Source organism: Telmatherina bonti (genome assembly GCF_933228915.1).
Source record: "Telmatherina bonti genome assembly, chromosome: 8".
Lineage (NCBI taxonomy): Eukaryota > Metazoa > Chordata > Actinopteri > Atheriniformes > Telmatherinidae > Telmatherina > Telmatherina bonti.
In genome coordinates this window covers 23,396,113-23,418,134 of record NC_136626.1, presented here as the reverse complement: position 1 = coordinate 23,418,134, position 22,022 = coordinate 23,396,113, and the positions used below count along the sequence as shown (strand labels likewise).

General features: G+C 37.4%; 1 protein-coding gene across 3 annotated transcripts in view; it reads right to left on the bottom strand.

Moving 5' to 3' along the window:
* The window catches only part of faf1 (Fas (TNFRSF6) associated factor 1), a 62,937-nt gene extending 43,251 nt beyond the window's left edge, over positions 1–19,686 (bottom strand). Inside the window, exons 1-7 of one of the 3 annotated variants that reach the window (XM_079244803.1) lie at positions 19,404–19,686; positions 17,350–17,418; positions 14,761–14,807; positions 11,907–12,172; positions 10,752–10,840; positions 10,210–10,301; positions 3,700–3,805 (exon numbers count right to left, since the gene is read on the bottom strand). In XM_079244803.1, coding sequence (XP_079100929.1) covers positions 3,700–3,805; positions 10,210–10,301; positions 10,752–10,840; positions 11,907–12,172; positions 14,761–14,807; positions 17,350–17,418; positions 19,404–19,463 — 729 coding nt within the window. In that variant the 5' untranslated portion in view covers positions 19,464–19,686. Of the gene's footprint in view, positions 1–3,699; positions 3,806–10,209; positions 10,302–10,751; positions 10,844–11,906; positions 12,173–14,760; positions 14,808–16,799; positions 16,900–17,349; positions 17,419–19,403 lie in introns of those variants that run through there. The other 2 variants (XM_079244802.1, XM_079244804.1) reach the window with 2 other exon arrangements.
* Positions 19,687–22,022: the final 2,336 nt, after the last annotated feature.

Below are 22,022 nucleotides of genomic sequence, written 5' to 3'. Positions count from 1 at the left end.
TGCGATGGACTGGCGAGCTGTCCAGGGTGTACCCTGCCTGTCGCCCAAAGCCGGCTGGGATAGGCTCCAGCTTCCCCGCGACCCTGAATTGGAATAAGCGGTTCGGAAAATGAATGAATGAATGAATGAATGAATATATATATATATATATATATATATATATATATATATATATATATATATATTATCTATACTCTGTGAGCACAGACGTATTTACATCTGAATCTGAATTTATCTTTTTATCAAGGAGAATAAATATTTAAGTGATCAAACTCGTAGAGAAATTATATTTGTGCTAGGCTTTGTGTCACAAAGCAATTTACGGCACAAACAAGCTGAGAAAAAAAAGAAAAGAAAAAAGAACAATGATAAATGAGTGGCACAGTCCATTCTTTGTCTCTCTACTGTAAATCCCACATTGCACCGTTTGGTGTCTATTTTTATGAAGAGAAGCTATGGCCGGGATTGCACGCTGGGGTCAAAGCGGGTGGCCAGTGTTATTACAGAGTGTAATATCTATGTTTGACCAGCCAGACTACAGGGATTTGACTGACCGGCTGGCTGGCCGATGAATAGAGGGGAAAAGGGAGGAAAGGAGAGGCATAAACACTAGTAATGAAGAGGCTGCAGTCAGAGGTTAAAGCAGCATCAGAGAAACAACAAACTAACGCCCACCACAGAGAGAGACAAGGTGAGAGGTGGAGAAGGAGGAGAGAAGAGACAGGCAGTGAAAGACACCTGGCAGAGGAGAATCTAATCCCACCACAGAAAGAAAGCACAGCTAAAGAGTTGGCCTGCGCACCTGAAACTACACCACTGCATTCTGCAGCCGGCATTTGCTGCTATCTGGATACATGAAAAATATGGTACAATTAAGAGACTGTGGTACCACCATCAACTTTGAACACAAAGCCGTTGTAGACCAGGTTAACACAATACCTTCCTTAAACTTTCCCAGGTAGCTGATCTTTTGTTCCAGCCATCACACATAAAGCAATGCTGTATAATGCTGCCCCCTGTCTCCCACAATGGCCATCTCACAAATAAGTAAGACTGCAACAAATATAACTATTACATCTAATGATTTTCTATGACAATCATATTTTACATAATAATCCAAACTGAAACCCATCTTGCACAGAAGTTACAATGTAAAGTATCTTATACAGCGGAGAACTGAATTTATTTTAAAGCCTGGTAAATCAGTGGAGCCGATTAATTCTGCTGAATTTGTAGCAGTTAATTCAGTTAAATACAATGTTGAGGTAAATGTCTGTAGAGCTGAGCTGCTAAGCAATACACCTCATGGCAAAATTAATGATGCAATCATTGTAAATGCCAATTGCCTGTAATCCCTGGCTGGAAGCAAATCAAAGAAAATGAAAGGTTTCCGTTAAACTGTCACAAGCTCTCTCTCTGCTCTCTTTCTCCGACTCCACAAGTCACCAGATGCCTTTCTTTCATTCCCTTTTCCATCCAGTTTTCCTTTTCTCAGCTCTGTAATCCATGTCTGCATTTGGTTCCTATATGTCTCCCAGCTGCGGAATTGGAGGGGGGGTGTAGGAGACATGCAAAATCCCCAGGACAACTGGTCTGGTCACGGACAACTCAGGACCCAGCAGCCATCCCTATTCTACCCTCTACTTCCCTGGCAAACATTTGCTCTCCAGCTTAGCTCTGAAGCTAGCCAGCAACTTACCCCCACACTCTTGTCTGCTAATGCCAATCAGAGTCTATGCAGCCTTGGGTTCTAGAGATGGAGAAGAAAGAAGGTAGAAAAGGGACACTGGGAGAGATAGAGAATGAAGGAGTAGAAAAGGAGGGGTAAGGGCAGTTCCTAGAGAGCCACAAGGCAAAGCCAGAGTCTATGGCAAAGACAAACAGAAAGACTCTGTGCTTATTGATATGCACAGGCAAGGCCTATTGGCTTGTCCTCAACTAAGACAATAAGGAGGATAGCAAGAGAAAGATGCTCTCTGGTGGAGTTTATATTATGCGAGTGGACACAGTATGACCAGAAAAGGAAGAAAGGTTGAAAATGGTGTAACTTTTGTGTTGCATTCTCTTTTTAAGTGAGTAGAATACAGTACTTTAGTCTTCATTATTTTTCTGTCAGAATCTTCACAATTTAGCTCTTCAGCTTTATCGTGAGTAAGTCAGCCTGACTTCACTTAAATTATTATCAAAGATGACCTAACTCCCCAAAAATCAATCTTGTACTTGTAACTGGCAACAGAATGTTGCTGTGTATACATCTTATATATGCAGGTTAAAGTTCTGGGTCTCATTTTCACTCCAGGGGGGGCTTGAGATGCTTAAAGATGAGCATGTGTAAGGAAAAGACTGCAACAGGGAGGCCTGTTTAAGCTCACATTGTCCCTTCTCTATCCCCTATGGCCTCTTACAGCACCCCCACCAAGCTAACAGTTCTTCGTCTCTTTTCTGTGGCCACTATTCCCCCCTCCCATACCACAGGGGCCCCTCCACAGTGTTTGTAATCCCAGCAGAAACACTTAAGGTTCACAGTGGGTGCTCATCAAAACCATCTGCCCAGGAGGAGAGTGGGAGGAAAAAAGGAGAAATGATGGAGAGAAGAGTAAGAGGAGAGATGGATGTCCAGAGAAGTCGCCTGCTTCCAGTTCAGATGCTGGTTTTACTAATTTGTTAAATTAGCACCTTGACAAGCCCTGTGAGGTGCCTGATTATTATAAGTGTAATATTCATCTGCACTGAGGAGCCATGCATTGACTACAGTGGGTAGAAAGAGCAGGACAGGAAGACCACCTTTTGCTGTTGATTGAGAGTAAATAATTAAATCTGGACAAAAAAGGAACTATGAAAACAAAAATAAACTTTAAAAAAAACAACAACACACATTTATGTAGTAAAAGTACAGTAAAAGCCTGATATATTTATTGAAAGTTCTGATTACTTCATTTAACTGTGATATATGATTGATATTGCAGCTTCTTTGTCCAACCTGATAAGTCTTTGGAGACTGCATTTCCTAAAACGAAACAACAGGCTACACATTGTGAATAATAAATGATGCCTGCTCAGGTCTCCCTCTGCATGTGGGGTTAGACTAGGGCAATATAGGGCAGTAATGTATGTTTGTATGTGTTGACAACCTTGTTTGAATTCACAAACACTGACACACACACAAATACACATTCTTACCTACACAGGGAAGAAATCACATGTATATTTTCATGCTCCTTAACCTTTAATACATTTTCAGCTGGGACAGTGAACCAGCTGATAAAAAAAAGGAGATACTAGGTTATTATTTCATAAGCTGCCAAATCTGCTGTTATGTTTTAGATGAAGAAAATGAATGGACTTTTTCTATTCCCCTTGCACATCCAGATCAATCTGGACTCATCTAAACGGACTTTCCCTCTCTCAGCACTCTGCAGAGACTCGGGGAGAGGAGGAAAGATGCAGGGTACATGGAGTGGGAAGTAAAAGAGGGGGTTGAACAAGACTGCAGCTGTGAGAGTAATTATGTGCACTGAAATGTGATCATTTGTGATGAATAATGAAACGATGGCTGAGATAGACTAGCAATGTTTGGCAAATGGAAAGAGAGCTGTGTCATGAGGAAATGAGAATCAGGTACAAAAATATTATGCAAGTGAGAGCCTATATAATAAAACTTCTTTGTGTGTGCAAACAAGTGATTGGTCTGTGTCTTACCTCCTGTATGGTTCTGGAGCCAGGGAAGTTGAGGCTGTACTCCCTCTGAGCCTCACGGTGGCTAATAACCAGGAGGAAGTTCTGATTTAAAGAGTCTTGGAGAGCACTAAATGAGGAAGCAAGGAATGAAAACAGTAAGAAACATGGAAAAAGAAGAAAGAAAAAACATATGTGGCAACAAAAAAAATAATAATGCAAGATAGATGCAAAGAAAACCAAACATTATCACCAACTGAGTCAAACATAAGGCAAGCTGAAACTTGTCAACTAGTGGAAGCCTGCTGGCCCACAGCAAGGTGGGTATCTCCTCAGGGGGCCAGTCACCCACTTTAATGGTTGTGTCTTAACAAGCCTGACTAGAGTTATGTTCAGCACAGCAGGTACTCACAGCTATGACCACCTGCACAGGAACAGTATGGAGCCCATCAGTCTGCCTAATTGCTAACAAATCCATTGACTGTTAGGAAGCAAACCCAGGAAATTCTTGAGCACCTTCATGATGACACAATTAAAAAAATGCCTCAAAAGCAGATTTTACTGTGACATATAATAAAGTTTCATAAATGGAGGTTTGAACTGAACCCCAAAAAATCGAAAAAGACTCTGGAAGAGGGATTTCTAGTTTTTGTTTTTTTATTTATTTAATTTTTTTTTTTTTTTTTACTTTGCTTTGTTTTGTTAACAGGAGTCTTACATGTTTCGGAACATAGCCAAAACTTACAAGATGAGTGGTGGTACCACATAAAAGCTATTTTATCCCCATTGTACAAATAAAGCTATAGCTCTGGTAAATGAAGCCAGTGGTTTCTTGAAGCTGTGGTTAGCAAGTGTTAAAAATACTTATCTAAAATAATTTCTTTTTTTCTTATATTTAAAAAAAAAAAATTCAATAGTAGTATATCATATTTTTAAGGTGTGCTGAAAAAAAACCAATCATATTCGACTGAATCAAGCATTTGACTAGTAAATATTCTGTCCATGAAACTGCTGTTGCAGTTCTTTTCCTTTGCTACTCCGCAAAGCTTGATTACTGATCACAAGTGGAAAAGAGTATGTACAGGTAACCATTGCTCTGAACTGACACCAGTAGCTCACTAAGTATTTTACAGTTGTGTCAGAGCTGAAGTGCCTGAGGAGGTGGGGGGAATCAACTTTTTGGAGGATTCATTTACAATAAGCTGTGAGGTTAAGTAGCATTTTGAGCAAACGCTGGGTCTGTGAGGGTGAATAGCAATGGGAGGCTTAAAGGCCGAAACAGGCACTTAATCGGGGCTCAGAAACCAAGGAGAGGAGGAAGAGTTGAGAGAAAAAGAGGGATGAGGGAATTAATATGTAGCACACACATTAATTATGCAATCACACCCTTAATCTGTGCAGATCTGGACGAGCTTATGTTAACAGAAGCTCAAATTTACTGTAATGACACCATATTTACATTGACTAAAACTACGAAATCAATATGTAAATGTAATGTTTGTTGTAGCTAACTGGAGAAGATTGGAAATGTGTGAAGTGGGAAAGATGGATGCATATGTAATGGAGTTGAGCAGAAGGATGAGAGAGAAGGGTGTGCATGTGTGTTTGAGGAAGAGAGGAGAAATGAAAGGGGTAGGGACACATAAATAAGGATCTAGCTAATATCATGATTATGTTTGGACAAAGTCCCAAGCTGCTGCTGGCAGGCAGCTACACTCCTAAACGGGCAGAGATAGAGGGTAAACTGAGTGGAAGTGTTACTCTGTCCTTCCAAGCAAAGAAAGCACATCTTATCAGTCATTTATGGAAGGCTGACAAGACATTTGGTGTGTGCATGGGTACAGTTCTGCTCAAGATTTACTTTGAAATATCAAATCACTTATTGTGCTCTATAGTACAAATATAGCCACTTAAAATATCAAATGCCTCCAGCAGAAAAAAAACAAACACTACCATTCATAATGAGTCATTTCTCTGGCATTTTCCATCTGTCTAAAGAGGCCTTCTGGTACACATATAAACAGAACAAGCATGTTTCAAGTCTAATATGCCTTTGTCTGGACTGCTTTAACCACTGATGTTCTCAAAGCTGCCGTATTCTGGAAAAGCTGTCCTCCCCAAGCAGTAAAGGGTTGCAATACGGATGTCTCTGTGTTTGCCTCCACCATCAGGGGTCTCTTTCTCACTCTGCACACATTGTGGGTGACATCTAGGTCGGCCTGCAACATCTCTGGAGGCACTTGACATGGCATAAGGGTGCTGGGAGGAGAATGTCATTTAACTTTATGGACAGCAAAATGAAGCGTTCTGCAGGGGGAAAAGAGCAGGCTAAACAGATTGGTTTCATTCTGAGGTAAGCCCATCGCCTAAGCTGTGAGTCCCCATGGCACAGAGCAGACTCTAGACCTTATTAAACTGTTATTGCCAGACACAGAGATGCACACCATGCACACAAAGTGACGTGCCTGAAAAACACAAATACACATATAAACACACATTGTCATATACACATTTTTGGTAACCTCTTGTTGATAAATCCAGTGTACCATAATATGCGTTTCAACAGTTGAAAACACAGAGACCAGAATAAAGAATGGGAAGGATCTTTTCTGTAAAGAGGGAGTCGTGAAGCACACGTAAGGTCTTACCTCCTCCACATTTTGCATCCACAACAAAGTAGAAAGATGCGAAAGCGTTCATGCTCTGCTCGGTTTTGGTCTTCCATGACGTTCAAAAGTCAATCAGCATGCTAGCTGGTAAATTTTACTCATCAAGATCATCTAACTAACCTGCTTACTATCTCCCTACACCATATATGTATCAACTGCTGGATGGCTCACATGTAGGTGAGGGAACAAGAAACTGCCAGGAAAAGACAAACACACACACATAAAAACCTAATGAATCTTCCTTGCAATTCCAAATGTCTTCCAGAGTTCAAATTAAAATAACCTTTCATTGGCAAACATGCTTGCTGGGAGCTAGACCGGAGAATAAACAAGAAAGGAAACAGGCTCCATTGAAATATTCATCAGGCCTTCATCATTTATGCAAGAGATTAGCTCTTCCTCAACACTCTGGTATTCACAGGCAGTCATCAACATGGCCTTCTTCGGACCAGACTTTCACACTGCAGTACAAACTGCACATCACTAACTAAATAACTACCTGAGACAGATTGGTGCTCAGAGGAAAATCTCCCAAAGCTTCAAGATTTATTTCTAATCAAACAAGACAACCAAGAAGAGTTTGCTTAGCGCAACCATAATGACAGTGGAGCACTATTTAATCAGCCGGTTTGGTTTAGGTGTGTGTACCACATGAGCCAAGCTCTGCAAAGTAATTGCCAGGGATATTACAATTTATGGGACATTTGCATTTTTACTCAGCAACAATTTTCTGCAAATAAACACTGTGAAATTAAATATGGCAGGATGAAGAATATTAAACAACTGAAGGATGGTTCAGTTTTTGGGAAAGCACATTAGTGAAGAAGACAATTTTCATTTAAATAAAACATTTTCTTATTCTAGTTTCTATAAAAAGAAAATTTTGTTTTTATATTAATTTTTTCACTACCACAAGGGCAAACAAATTTTATTAAAATGGATGAATCCAACAAGCAAAAGAAGGGAAAAAGGAGGGGACAAAATTTGTCTGCTTAAATGACTGCTTTGTGAAGGCTACATTTAGAAATTACCTAAAGATTTAATTAGAACTATCCTGGTAATATTCTCCATAACAGATGTCCCATTTCATAAGGTTTGGATCGTTATAAAATCAGTATTCAATTTATCTAATGGATGAGTTTAGTTGAATGAAACTAAAATAACCCTTTCCTTATTTCATGATGCTATTGATCAATATAAGTGTATCAGCATTGTTAATTTCGAGGATTCAAGGATAATAGTCATCAATATCAAGCAGCACAAGACAAACACTTCAATAAAAAATACCTTGTAACTTAGACTTCCAAAAAGGTCAAAATTCCTTCTGCTAAAGATATTCATTTAACTACACAAAAGCATCTAAAACTCAAACAAATAAATAGAGTTAAGTGAGTGGATACTAAAGCCAAGATTGCTATTTGCTGTTGGAAAACAGCTTTGGAACAAAAAATATTTACAGGTTAGAAGAAACTAAAAAGGTCTATTTTCAAACCTTTAATTTATTTTTTTTCAACATTATTTCCCTTATGGTCAACTTACATGTGCAGGTCAGAGAAGCAGAATGGTAGTTATAAGACAGAAGAAACAAGTAAAATGTACCTTTGGCCATATGCTCACCTATGCACATACTGAGTTTCGACTTTTGAGTAACACTAAAAATGTGTGCCCCCTGCCTGCAAAGATAAATCTAAGGCCTGTAGTGACGGCATCATTGCTTCATCTACTATACTAAATTTGCACACACTGCTCTATAATTGTGTGTACTGTGAATATATGCTGTGACCACAGTTTTTTTTGGTTTCACTACAGGGGAACTGTGCTCCTCATATTCTGTGATCTGTCACCTATCCTCTCACAGTATGATAGCAGGGTCACCACAATCATACATAAATGCACATGCACACAGGAGCCCACCCACTCCTTTCAGCCACAACTGTCTGCCACTAAAATAGCTGACACAGAATAATGAGCTCCTGACACCCAAAATGATATCGATAACACTTGGAGAAATGGTAACGGTGCTGCTAAAAAGACACAGCAGTTAGCGGGGGAGTGAGAAGATGAAGAGAGAGCAGGGGAGGGAAGATTGGGAAGATGAGGGCCATTAGCTGCCAACACAATATAACTACCACTTAGCCTAACTAGCAGGCAAAGCGGCAAACTGCCAAATGACTTATTGGCAATTTGTTGTGTACTGTGAGATGTGGATGTTTGTCTGGTTTAGAGCTAAAGTTCAATTAATATTTTAATCCACTGTTAACTAAGGAAACTGTATGCAACACTTAAGAGATTTATCATTTCATGAAGTTTGACATTTTCTGAAATAGAATTTTAAAACACCCTTACAGCACCTCCATAAGGGGATTGTCAAATAATTAAATTGCAGTTCATTTAATTCAAGTTTTCAGACCAACTATATACAGACAGTAACAAGATTTTTAGTGCAACAATTAAAAGATAAAGTAAGAAAATACTCATTTTTGGAGCAAATTATTCCACTGTGAAACATTACTGTCTCTGATTTAGTTATTTCATAGAATTAATGATGCAGGTGTCCGCATACAGAAGAATCTCTTTGTTTTCCTAAATCATGAAAGTGGCACCTTTAAGACGCTACAAAATTTTATGCCATTTTCTCAGTGATGCGCCCCCTATCGACAGCTACTTCAGAACCTATCTTGCATCCTACCTATACTGTGAGCTTTCGTCCGCTAGTAAAAAACACTTATGTTGACTCCTGTATAATTTCTTTTTCATTCTCCCTCTATTTCAGTGCATTTCCTTGCTGAATCATCAAAGCGGTTGGTGTGTTTATTATCCGTTTAATAGCATGTGATAAATTTGTAAAGTGTAACTTCAGTAATGCTCGCATCAGCTTTCATTGTGCGGTCAAATGACCCAAAATTGCTAAATTTTAAGGTTGGTAAGTTATGCAGTGCACCTTTGAAGCTTTACTGTCCTCATTTTACTCAAAAATTTAAAAAACTCAAGAGACAGAGAAAAACTCAAGCCCTGTCACAATATACCGTAAATAATGACAAACCAAAACAACCTCAAAAACCAAATATTTAGTATGCAAACTGCCTATGTCAATCCAAACAAAACATATCTTAATCACCCCACTGTTAGAAGTCTATGGAGGCGATATTATTTCTTTGATGATTTTAACTTGATATTGATCCCAGTACACACACATGCCCGCCTGCTAAGCATGACAGAAATACTGGAGAATCTTATCAATTAGTCCACTGACCTTTCAGAGGGAATACATTCATATAAGCAAAAGCTGAAATAAGCAAGTATGTTTTCCTAAAATTTCCATAAACATTACTACAGCGGCAGACTTTTGTGATTTGGAACGTGATATCAACAAGAGCTATGTGTAGATATACAGTACCAGTGAAAAGTTTGGACACATCTACACATTCAAGTGAAATAGGTAGATGTGTCCAAACTTTTGAGTGGTACTGTATGTGACTCTTATGGAGCAAGTTGTAACGCCACATCAAGCAGGCAACAATGTTATGTTAAAAATACAATATGGGGAGGAAATTGTTATTGACTTAACAAAGATTGAAGCAGCAGACTCTCTTTTGAAAATGTCACAATAGATGTAAAAAGATTGAATAACCAACAGGTCAAACGCATCTCAGTAAATCAATCAAAAGGAGTTCTGTGTTTGAATTCTGGACGCTTCCATTATACAAGTGAGCAAAGACCGCCACCTAGTGTTGGTTAATAAGTACTGCACTCACATTACCACTGAAGTACTTCATTGTATGTGTGTGTCAAGCTGAAAATCCACATTAAAATTAAAAATGCACCTGAAGAAAAGAAGAAGAAAAGAGTACAGTAGAGCGGGTACCTGTTTTTGCTGGTGCTGGCAGTCGGGGCGATCTCTGGGGTCAGGACATACAGGCTGTTGTTCTTGGGCAGGTGTAAACTTCTCAGCACAGTCTGATTACAAGCACAGGCACAAATGCACATATTTACAATTTGTTCTGTTTACTGAAAATGAAATATAGTTACGGAGGCAATAAGCTTATAATGGAAGGAATATTTGATCACATCGAAAACAAGCAACACATCTTTGAATATTTTAGGAAGCATCAACTCAAAGCTACATAGCCAGATCAGAAAATATAGTTTCTAAACAAATTAAACATCCCTATGAAATGCATAAGGAGGAGAACTTTTTATAGAAGTAATGTTAGCCATATTATGGTTTATTCTAAAATACACATTGGCTAACAGCGTTAGTTGAAACATGAACATAAAATTGGAAGAAAGACAAAGCGAAATGGATCATCGAAAAATTATGAACAGGAAGAACAGATGAAATTCATTTGTTATTTTTTTATTGCTTAATTGTGTTGTTTTCGGTTTAAAAAAAAAAAAAGTACTTACACTATCCGACACATCTCCGCTCTTCCATCCCTTCAGCTGCATTTTAGACACTGGAACACCAAGCTCTGTCTCAAGGATTTGTTTGATTTCTCCTATGAGTTGAAATAAAGAAAAATCTAGTCAAACATTGCAATTATGTAAGGTAACAGCAATTACACTGTCAGGCCAAAAATTGGTGCAACTTGTTTATAGCCCAAATTTTTTAATAGACGTACTGTGTAACTTTTTTATTGTAAAACGTGGGATTCCTGACTTATTTCATGACAGTGACATTTGTTATGTGCATTTCTGGAGCTGTTGTTTCCCAGCAGTATCCTCAGTCTGAGAATGGCACTTCACAATGTTTTCTTCTGAGATGCTACATGATGTTGGAGCCTAATTTTACTTGACACACTGCATCACACACTCGCAAGTGGACATCAACAAACCAGTAAGAGATAATAAGAGTCAACATAAGACAGTTTTATACTGTCTGGAGAAAGCTAACATTACATATATAGTGCAAGATGGATGGCAAATGACTGGAGAAAAATCATCAATACCATAAATTGGAGTAAAACATCAAACTCTGGTGGCAGATATCAATAGTGGCGATGCAGATATTTGTCAAAGTCAAAAAGTTAAAGGTGGTTCAAAAGAATGTGTGTGTGACTTTTTTGTTACAGTATATTTCATAATTATTCTCCAATTGCTGTGTTCTTCTTTATTAAAACATCTTAATGAGGTCACCATAAATGCCATAATTTCCCATGACATAATTTTCCATATTCCTGCCCCTTACTCTAGGATGCCTTAATGTTACCAAACTTTTCCAATACTTAATTAACTGTTTTTCCTACATTAATGTTTTAGATATGCATTAGTTGCAAATTTCATTTTAAGCCAAAAATAAAAAAAAAAAAGAGTCACCATAAAAACCTAAAAAAAAACGCAGATTTGCTTTTGAGATGTAGCTGCAAATCTATACCAATAATCTATACCAACACAATTAAACCAATGAGACAATTAATAAATATGTAATCGTTAATCATCTACTATTTTTTATAGTGTGCCTTAAAGACAATCAGGGTGACAGACAATGTTTTTGTTCTGTATGAAAAGGTCAACAAGTTATTTAAGTATGTGAGTGAGTGTGTACTCACACTGTGTACTCACCAACTGTGCTGCCCTCCTCGAGCACCAGGTCCACGGAGCACTGCCGGTACTCCACCCGGAAGTTGAGCATCCGTGGCTGACGTTCTACAATGTGCCGAGAGGAGGGGTTGATGGGGCAGACCAATGAAGCCGAGGATGATTGTGGAGAAGAGGATGAAGATGATGAAGAGGGAGGAGGAACTGCACCTCCAGCTGCTGCACTAGTTGCTTCCGAGTGGCTAGGGGGTCCATACATTGTTGCTTGACTTGCTTCACTGGAAAACTCACTACAAAAAGATGTTGCAAAAGACTGATTACAGAGAATTGATAGAGGAGCTCAAAATAGCATGTGTTGTCAAAGATTATTAAGAATATAAAGTAAAGAAAACTACAAAACACAAGAGATGCTTTAAAAAAAATAAACAGAATTGGCAAAGGGCTTTTCATCCTATTCTCTCCCCAAGAAAATCTGCATGTTTTCTTAAGTTATTCTTTCTCTGTTGCTTTCTCGTCATATGACTTGGGTTTCACACAACACACTAACTTATGCTTCCATTTAGACCCCAACAAAGAATGCTCCTTGTGCCCTGAAGTGTAGGCTGCAACCGTCTTACAGAGTGGGAGTCCTGGCTTTTAAACAAAGCCGTCTTTTTTTTTTTTTTTTTTTTCCTTTTTAGGCTATACAGTTGGCGATTCACTGTCCAGAAGAATTTATATACCACCACAAATTTTCCACAAGCAGGCTGCAGGAACAATAAGTAATTCAACTGTGTAGGGGCACATTATAATGTAAAATTAACACAAATAAAATACCAACCATACAATCAAAATGAATGCCTAAGTCTCATTCACATAATTCCAAACAAACCAAACGCTAATGCTGTGCAAGGAAGATGCAAGATCCCTTCCAAATATTTAAATGCAAGTTTAAATGCCAGTTCACGCACTAAACACCTTAAAAAAGTTGAGCTATGTGATGGCATGGATCCTTAATCGTCAACAGAAAAAATGAATGCTTGTAATTGGAAATATAGCCCTCAATTTAGTTCCCCACTTTCTCAAATTATCTGCATCTTCAGATGAGCTTCTACATAGTCATGCAAGTGAAAGTTCAGACAAACTTGTGTGGATGGGTGAAAACAGTTGGAATTAGGATGCTTCAGGATAAATTTCACATTGGTTCTGGTCCTATGAATATACAGAACCAATAAATGTATAAGAAATATATTAGTCAGAGTTTTTTTTATAGCATATTTGCTATGTGTGTTTGGTGTGAAAAAGAAGTCTTTCTGATCGCCCTATGAGCCTTAATTTACAAACAATACAGCAGAAGCCTATACAGAGAAGAGACTTAACCAACAGATATGGTGATTTAAAAACCTTTAACAAGTCCTCTACAAACTCAAGCATACTTTGACTCAGCTTCTTTTCAGCTCAATCATTTGTTTTCAAGAGACTTTTGTGCCCGATGTCTTTCTGTAAAATCCTTGGCCTGCTTGCCATTTTTTCAGGAGGAAAACTATGGTAATAGAGTAATTTTCAAAATCTAATTGTTTAGAAAATCAAAAACAGTGCAACATTTTTCTAGTGATTAAGAACATGTTCATTACAAAAACTGCTCTGCAATGACCTAGGATGATCGCCTTGTTCATGCAACAAAGAATTTATATAGCAGCTGCAACATGTGAAACCCTACCTTGAACTTGAGTTACAGGTAAGTGTTTAAGATGTCAGAAACTTAAATTGAAGCAGACCTTTTTTTTTCTCAAAAATGTACTGTGGCGGGATCATAAAGTGGAGATTATATGTAAATGATATGCAACAGCTGGATATTTTACTCCCCAAAAAGCTAATAGACTTTGAGAGAAATGTCTAAACTAGACAGGAAACCTGCGAGTTTTGTTTCAAATACTGAAAAGGACTAATTTTCAACTCTTACTAACAAGAAAATGAATGAAAAGGACACAAGGGAGAAGAGAAATGTGTTTTAGGCAGGAATATTTATGTACCTTCAAACTGGCTCCAGCTCAGGTCAAGACATCAGTCTGTTTACTGGGAAACGCCAACTTACTCCTATCAATGCCAACTACTTAATAAATGTGTTGGCTGCTGGTCATACGGCCAGATTCTATTGAAAGCAACTGTGCCCTCTAGAGACACCAGCAATATTCTCAGGCCACTTTACATGATACGCAAATGGTTTAACAGAAAATCTGCAGGGTTTGGAGGATTTTCATTAGTGCAGTGTGTGTCAACTAACCGTTGGAGCAAAGTGATGAGCACAAAGCCTGAAAGAAACATTCCTTCTATTCAGATATATTAATTCAGAACTGTATAATTCAGTTCTTGACAGAAAATTTCCCTCCCGTTGCAAGCTTTCATATAATTTCTCTATTATAAGCTGAACAGAGATCACAGCAGGAGAAATGCCTTCCAGGTCAGTAGCCTCTATTTTGACACTGATTTGCTGAATCTGTATCAAAGTTCAAACTGATGTGTGGAAATGCTTAGAATCCATTCAGATGATATTTCATCAAAGAAGCAGGTTATACAGAATAAGATTTTCTTTCTGCTCTGTAGAACATATATGTAAACTAGAAGTTTACGTATCAAACAAAGACGGTCAACCCTTGCTTTGATATTTATTTAATATTTTGACAGCTGATAGACATAAATGTACTTCTGTCACATAGCGCTCAGTGATGAACATGACCTCCCCACAGCCAGCTATTTTATATCTCCACAGCATTTTCATTAACATTTTTTAATGTGGTCTTCCTAGTGTGGTAAAAAGACAGCAGTGCATAAAAGAGATATACATGATATTTTGATTTTCTTTGATAATAAAGTAAATATGTGGCACAGTGGTCATTACCTTTGTAAGATCCCATTCTCCTGTGGTATCACACCATTGATGGCTGCCTGTAATGAAAGCAAAAGTCAGCTCCAGAGTACAAAATAATGTCATTGTTGTTTATGTGTGGCATCAATTGCCACATCTCTGCTACTAAAATATGTGACTCTCTGTAAAGATCAGGTAAAACCTGTCTTATCTTAAACCATTAACAGATTCAAAGTAAACATGACAAATGATTGTACAGCAGAAAGCTTTAAGGAACCTGACAGTTATAAAACTTGATATTCAATTTGTTTTGTTATACTTAATAGAATTTATTTATCATTATGCTGCGCTAGCAAAATACACAAGAGTGTGTGATATTGCTGACTTAAAGACTCCAATCAGAACAAAGAGAACTGGGAGGGCAAATATAACCACAGTCAGCTTTGCAGAGAGCTTTTGTTTCAATGGACAATTGATCAGACTTCTCCTGAACACACTATTCTACACTGTGCAACAAACAAACTAATGTGAGTTGGTATGTTCTGCTACAAACACATTTACAATTCTTTTGGTGTTGAACAGAGAAAACATTAATGGACAAAAGGAAAAAAAAGGTATTAAATTAAAAGTGAACAAAATTGTAGTTCAAAAATTTGTACTTTAAAGAAAATAACACCACTTTATGCTGTGTTTTGAGTAATACATCAAAATGAGTCTTTTGAGGGGGAAATACAATTAAATATTTAAAACCAAGTCAATTTGTAAAAATTAAAGATTTACTAACTGCAAATGAAGTCAACATATTGTTACTTCTGTAGCCTAGTTGGCACAAACCAAACAGTGATTCTGAACGGACCTTAAAAAATCATTTAGTCAGCTTCGATTTTTCAACAAACCTGCAGAGGAGAAAAGTTTAACTTCAAGATGTCTTTACATCCTATGCACTTGAAGTAACACTAAATATGTAGTCACATTGATGACAAACAGCCACCACATTTTTCCCAAGGCTGTAAATTATTTTTGACTGATATAAAATGCATCATCTAAACTGATTTGGTACTTTTCAAATCAAAAGCAATATAAAGTGATTTCTGTGGTAAAGTCAAGTAATCTCAGAATCATCTTTGAGTCTATGTACTTAGTTTAATTTCTGGAAAAGTCTAACTTTAGTTTTACTTAGCAGAACTAGGTAACTAGGTGCTCTTTTGGGTTTAAGTCTTCCCTTATATTAATGACAGTGTAGTGTAATTTGTCCATTTATTTAGAGGTACAAATTTCCTTGTGTTTTACTTTTATTAACCAGTGTCTCTTCACAGTGTCTGTCTTTTGCCTCTTTTCATAATTGACCATATTAAATGTATAACTGGTCAATTGGAAAATAAAGAAAGTAGGGTATAGGTCCTCCTCAATGAGAGACAAACTCACACTTTGCAAAGCACATATTTAAACAACATAACTGGTGATTGTTGGTTCATTGTCAGGTCATGTTGTACTGACTCGATTTCCTTAGTTTACTCGGACACTTGAATGAAGCAGGGCTATTGTTAAGGCCTTCAGCAGCATTTACATTCTCTTATTTGTCAAGTAAATGTGAGGTGTGAAGATGGCATCTAACTTGTAAAGAAACAATATGTTTTTATGTCTATAAAGATACAGGTACAGGCTACAGGTAGTACCTGAGGTTTAGGACAGTTTGCATCAATGTAATCTTTCAAAGTGCTACTGTTTAAAAATAAATTTAAACTACCCAAAGTCTGGCATGCATTTACTGCAGAGCTGGAAACTTGGCAGTAAAAATTAAAAGAGAAAAGCCAAGGGCATCACTTCAGAAAATACTACTTTAAAGTGACACATAAAAACAAAATAAGTCTGGTGTCAGTTTACAAACGAATTCTTTAGCACATTTCACAAAACATTACACCACAGAGGGTTACTTAAAATAGGCTTGAGGACATGGCTAATGAGGGTTAGAATAGTGAAATCTGAACAATCTGAAAGTCATCATTTTTGGCATTGCGAGTATAACAGTGAATGTCTACAGCAACAATATGACCTCTATGGAGAGTACTTACTGTAAAGATAGGTGGTGCAGACATAGTTTACACTAACTGCATGGCTTCTGAAGTTCTCAGGACTTTTCACTATAGCCTGTGCTTTTTACACATCAGGCTATTTTGTCTGAAATTAAGACTACAATTTTTTTTTTATTATTATTTTTTATTAACTAAAGCTGACTGCAAAGAAACTGCAAGTCATCAAGGTAATAGCTGCAGGAAGTCCAGTCCTGTATGTCTGTCCTACTGCTCCCTGCTTTGAGTTCCTGCCAGCATGAATCTAATTATAGACTGACCCCTTTCAATATGCACTTTGCTCTAAGGGCTCATCACGAATTCATGCAAATGTGACAGACCATATTCTATCTCAGTGTTTCTGAATGTATTGTTCACTCAATCACACCTCTCAGGATACATATTTTCTCATGTTGACCTTTCTGGCTCCAGTAAAGACAGGATTTGGGCCTCACAAAAACATGATGTTTGTAACTGGGTGCTAACTGCTCACTCAAACTGGTATTTCGCATTTTTAAGAGTAAAGCTGAAAGTCTGTAGATAATGAACTTACCACTAAGTCCCAGTTATTAAGCTCTAACAAAGTGATAGCCTCTGCAATGTTGTCAATTCCAGTGCAAGCCTGTGAAAGAAGAGACACAATTTAATATTAGAAAGAAAAACATTTCACAAGCTACGTGGAACATTTAGCTCCACACTGTTCTAGAAAAAAAAATTGCAATTCATCACTAAAACTGCCTAAGTCAGACTAAATCCCTGTACTCTACCTTTAGAGAGGGAATTATGCCATTTCTCCAGTTCATGAAAACTCATTGTGGATGCTAAAAGTAGTATACGGTAGTTTTCAGCTGCTGCAATTTACTTTAAAACACTTGTAGCATGCATAATAAAATCACATCCAAAACATCAGAATCAGAGTAAAATATAACAGCCGGTAAAACAACAAACTAAGTCTCTGAAGAGAAATGAAAATGTTTTGTCCCTAATACAAAAGTTAAAAAGCCAGTTATGGTTGAATGATCATAAAACGTTGAATCTACAGGATTCTACTTTGAATGAAATGCATACAAGTGTAGCATCAATATTTTAATCATCATTTGCTAATCCACTTCACTGCACTATAACTCAGGAGCATTGTCAATAAAATGATACATTACATGTCTTTACTTTATCTTTTTTTGTTTATATATATATATATATATCATTTTAATTTCTTGGCTGTACTCCAGTCACAGTTCAGGACCAGTAAGCTCAGGTTAGGCACATATGTCAAACATGTCACTCAACATGTACACTACAAAGTAGCAATGAGGTCGATATATAGCACAAACAGAAAAAGCTGTAACCAAAAATAAAGACATAGTCTAAATCAGTTGTATGTAAATACAATAGAGTATATGAGCTTCAGAAAGCATGATGTTAATAAAAAAAAAAAATAGCTCCATAGTCTTCAATGCCCTGCCAAGTTTTGCTTCAGCACATGACTGAATTTTTTTAAAAAAAATAAATGGATACATCAAGTACACCAGCATCTGAATGCTTTTTAAGGACACTATGACAGCACATGGGTTGTTAGCTTCAGTCTGAAATGGTAATGAATTTCATCATCATTCAAGATTTTCCTCTTCTAAAATCATTTTAACAAAACAATTAGTGTTTACTTGTTTATATGACTACGTTTAAAATTGCTGTATAGTAATATAATCTTAAAATAATGGCTTGCTGTTAAACACCTTTTTTAAGATTTAATTTATTTAAATTATTACTATGCAGCTGCAAGCCATAGAAAACTACCAAGACCTTCCTAGAGTTATTAATTCTTTAAAATCACTCCTGCTATAGTCATTCCTGTTTTCCCTATATAGATCAATATAAACAGAGAAAATATATCTTTGTATACCCTTGTAGAGTATACTATTGGTCAGAGCTTTAGATACATTTTATTATAATAAACTTGCTGATTTATATGTCAAACAAAAGGCCACAAACGAGCTAAGGATAGGAAGAGAAGCTGAGTAACTGAAGGTAAATCATTGTTTACGTTATATGTTGCTTTAGTCAGATTTAAAAATAAATAAATTACAATACCTTCCGACGGGTTAACTTACTATCCATTTATGGGGAATTATTCTTACGGTCCAAAGCTTATGTATGGTTGAAAAATTAAAAGACCGAGGGTGCTGTTATATTAATATTGCTTTGCTGTCGTAAAAGATGTAGAAGTCCGGCGAATATTTTAAACACAGGAAAACTGTAAACAAGTTGACAATCGCCATGAGCTCTCTATTCGGTTGAGCAGTTTGTTCATTAACCAAACCAATCGACAAAAAACACGCACTATTCAACTGTTTAGATAGACATCTTTACGTGGTCGTTGTGTACATATGTAAGACAACAAACAACAGACTCTGGGTTAAACTGTGTTGCGGGTCAGTTAGCGAACTGTCAGTGGATTAGCTCAGTGTGCTAACTACAGAGAGCTGATCTCCGTTTGCTGTTTACGACGTGGTGTGTTTTGTTGTTGACAGCAGCCCGAGTCGTCTCAACACCGGCAGGCAGATTACTATTAATTAAACTAAACACAGCAAACATTCAAGGAAGACATACCTGAAAATCGGCCAAAATCATTTCTCTATCCATGTTGCTATCGCCGCTATCGGAGGCCATGGCAATGACTGGCTAAAAGCGAGTCCTCTTCTCTGGCTCTTCTCGCTTTTTCACCGCACAAAAAAGACACGGGTCGAAATAAAACTGTTTTCCTTAGTGGCAGCTGCGGGTGAAATGCTGGCAGATTTAATATAATAAATCGAACGAGGATTGACGGCTTGAGAAAAACAAAGTTCAGTAAAGTAACGCTAAAGTGTTCTGTTATCTCCTATCATTATTCTCAGCTAGCCCATTGCTTTACGGCTGTCGTAAAGTGGCTTCAGATGCTGTAAAACATCAAAGCGAGAATGAAATGAAATTTAAATTAAATGAAAAATACTTTATTAATCCCCAAAGGGAAATTCAATATTGTAGTATGTAATTAACTTGAGGAGGTCCTGTTTCGGAGGCGGATGGTTGCTGGCAGGAATGATCTTTTGTATCTTTCAGTCTTACATCGGACCTGAAGAAGCCTCTCACTGAACATCTATGAATGTTAAATGTATTAATGTTAAATGTTAAATGTAGTGTGATTTCCTTTGGAGAAATGGGCTTTATTGATTTCAGACCATATCCTTTTCCTCTTACTATCAGATTTATCCTGAAAGTTGGCCTATAAAAATATTGTCTGTGAAGTAAAGCAAGTAGTCCCCTGACACCAAATCCTCAAGCACCATCTTATTAATACCAGTTAGCCAGATTACTACACTGTTTTTCATAAGTCACCAGGCAAAGAAGCTAACAAACAACTGGCACTTTCTTTCATGGTGTATTGCAGTACAAATATTTTTTCTCTAACGGGAATCCATTGTATCCAATGTTTTACCTTCAAAGTAACTTTAGTCTTCAAATAAATATGGGGTAGGGGGTTTTCACTTTGAAATGAAAATAACTGCAGCTGTAGGAGTGTGATGTCAGAGAAAGAGAAGCATTCACAGAGTTAGGTTATGCAGAGCCAGTTGCATTGCCTACAGTGTGAAGGCATTGTGTTCACATTCACAGTTTTACATTTTCATTTTCACCTCACATTTTCTGTTGAGCCTTTTGGCAGTCTTCAGAGTATCATAGCAGGAGTTTTAAAAAAAAACTTATCAATGACATTTATGGCAGACTGAGTAACTTGTATCTGTTCTTTTCATATAAAAAAAAACCCAAAAAAAAACCAACAAAAAAACAGAACAAACAATTTAATACTTCTAAATGTGTTTTCCACAAATATTTTCTTGATTTGGGAGGCAAAAATACAGGATCTGAAAGTCTGGATTGCTTCAGGAATGGTGTGAATTGGGGTGTATGTTTTTGTTTAAAGCTTTGATTTGAATGTATCCCTGAAGATGTGCCTGATGTACATAATGTTGGTGGGTTTAATTGATTATGCAAAGTTGATCAACTGATAATTATGTTGATCATGAACATTAATTGGACACAGACAACTACCAAATACACGGTTTTTATTGTTTGTAACTGACATCAGTAATTTAGTGTCATTGAGTGTTCATTGGCTGGTTCCAGACAGGGGTGTCAGCGTGCTTCTTATTTCTTTCTTTCTTTCTCTCTCTCTCTCTCTCTCCCTTCTCTCTCTCTCTCTCTATCTCACACACACACACACACACACACACACACATGCACACATACATACGCTATACATCATACTGATTGTGTGTAATTAGTAGCTAGGTACCTGCAGCCCCCCTCACCTTTAAAAAGACCTTTTTCTGTCATCATATTGACACAGAGGTGCCTTCTTTGTAACTTTTGTTTTGATCATTTAATAATTTGCCCTGTCCTTTTTAGTCCACTTTGAGAACTAAATATGTGGCAGTTTGACGCCCCTTAATGGTAGTGTTACATACTGAAATGGTAAATTTACCCATATGATTATTTGTTTGGCGTTCCTCCATTTTTTTTGTAGGGTACCGCTTAGTCCAATTCAGAGTTGCAGGGAAACTGGAGCCTATCTAAGAAACTAGCAGAAGGGTACACCCTGGTTGGCCAGTCCGCGGTCATTTGGTTGACTTTCCAACGATAGATCTAAACGTTCAGGCCCTCATTTTATTGGGACCCCTCTGGCTCTTGGGCTCCCCCATCCACCCCATCCCCTTGTTTGATCTTCCCTGTCTCTCTCTCTCTCTCTCTCTCTTTTGTTGGCTATACAATATGATATTCCCTATTCTACTTTTGTGCAACCAGATCATGGGTAAGTAGCTTACATATCCCGGTTTAAACTATCTTGGTCTTGTGGAACAGGCACCAGGCCTAAATAAATCAAATCGGACTCAAATAATAATAGCCCACTAGTCGACACTAGAGGGCGGCACAGGGAAAAAAAACAACTAAATTTAATTTTTAGGTTGTGGATGCACAGTAGCTGAAAGAGAGGGTAGTCTGTAGCGTATAGAAAGGTACTGGATAATGCCTGGATCATATAATATCCAAGTAAAGTCTCTACATTACAGAAATAGAAGGGATAGCCTTTATACTGGTCGCATTGTTGGAGCAATAGGTTTTCCAGATGGTTCCGTTAAGATACGTCCCGCCTATCATTTTTTTCACTATCCAATCACGCCATCTCATCTGTTT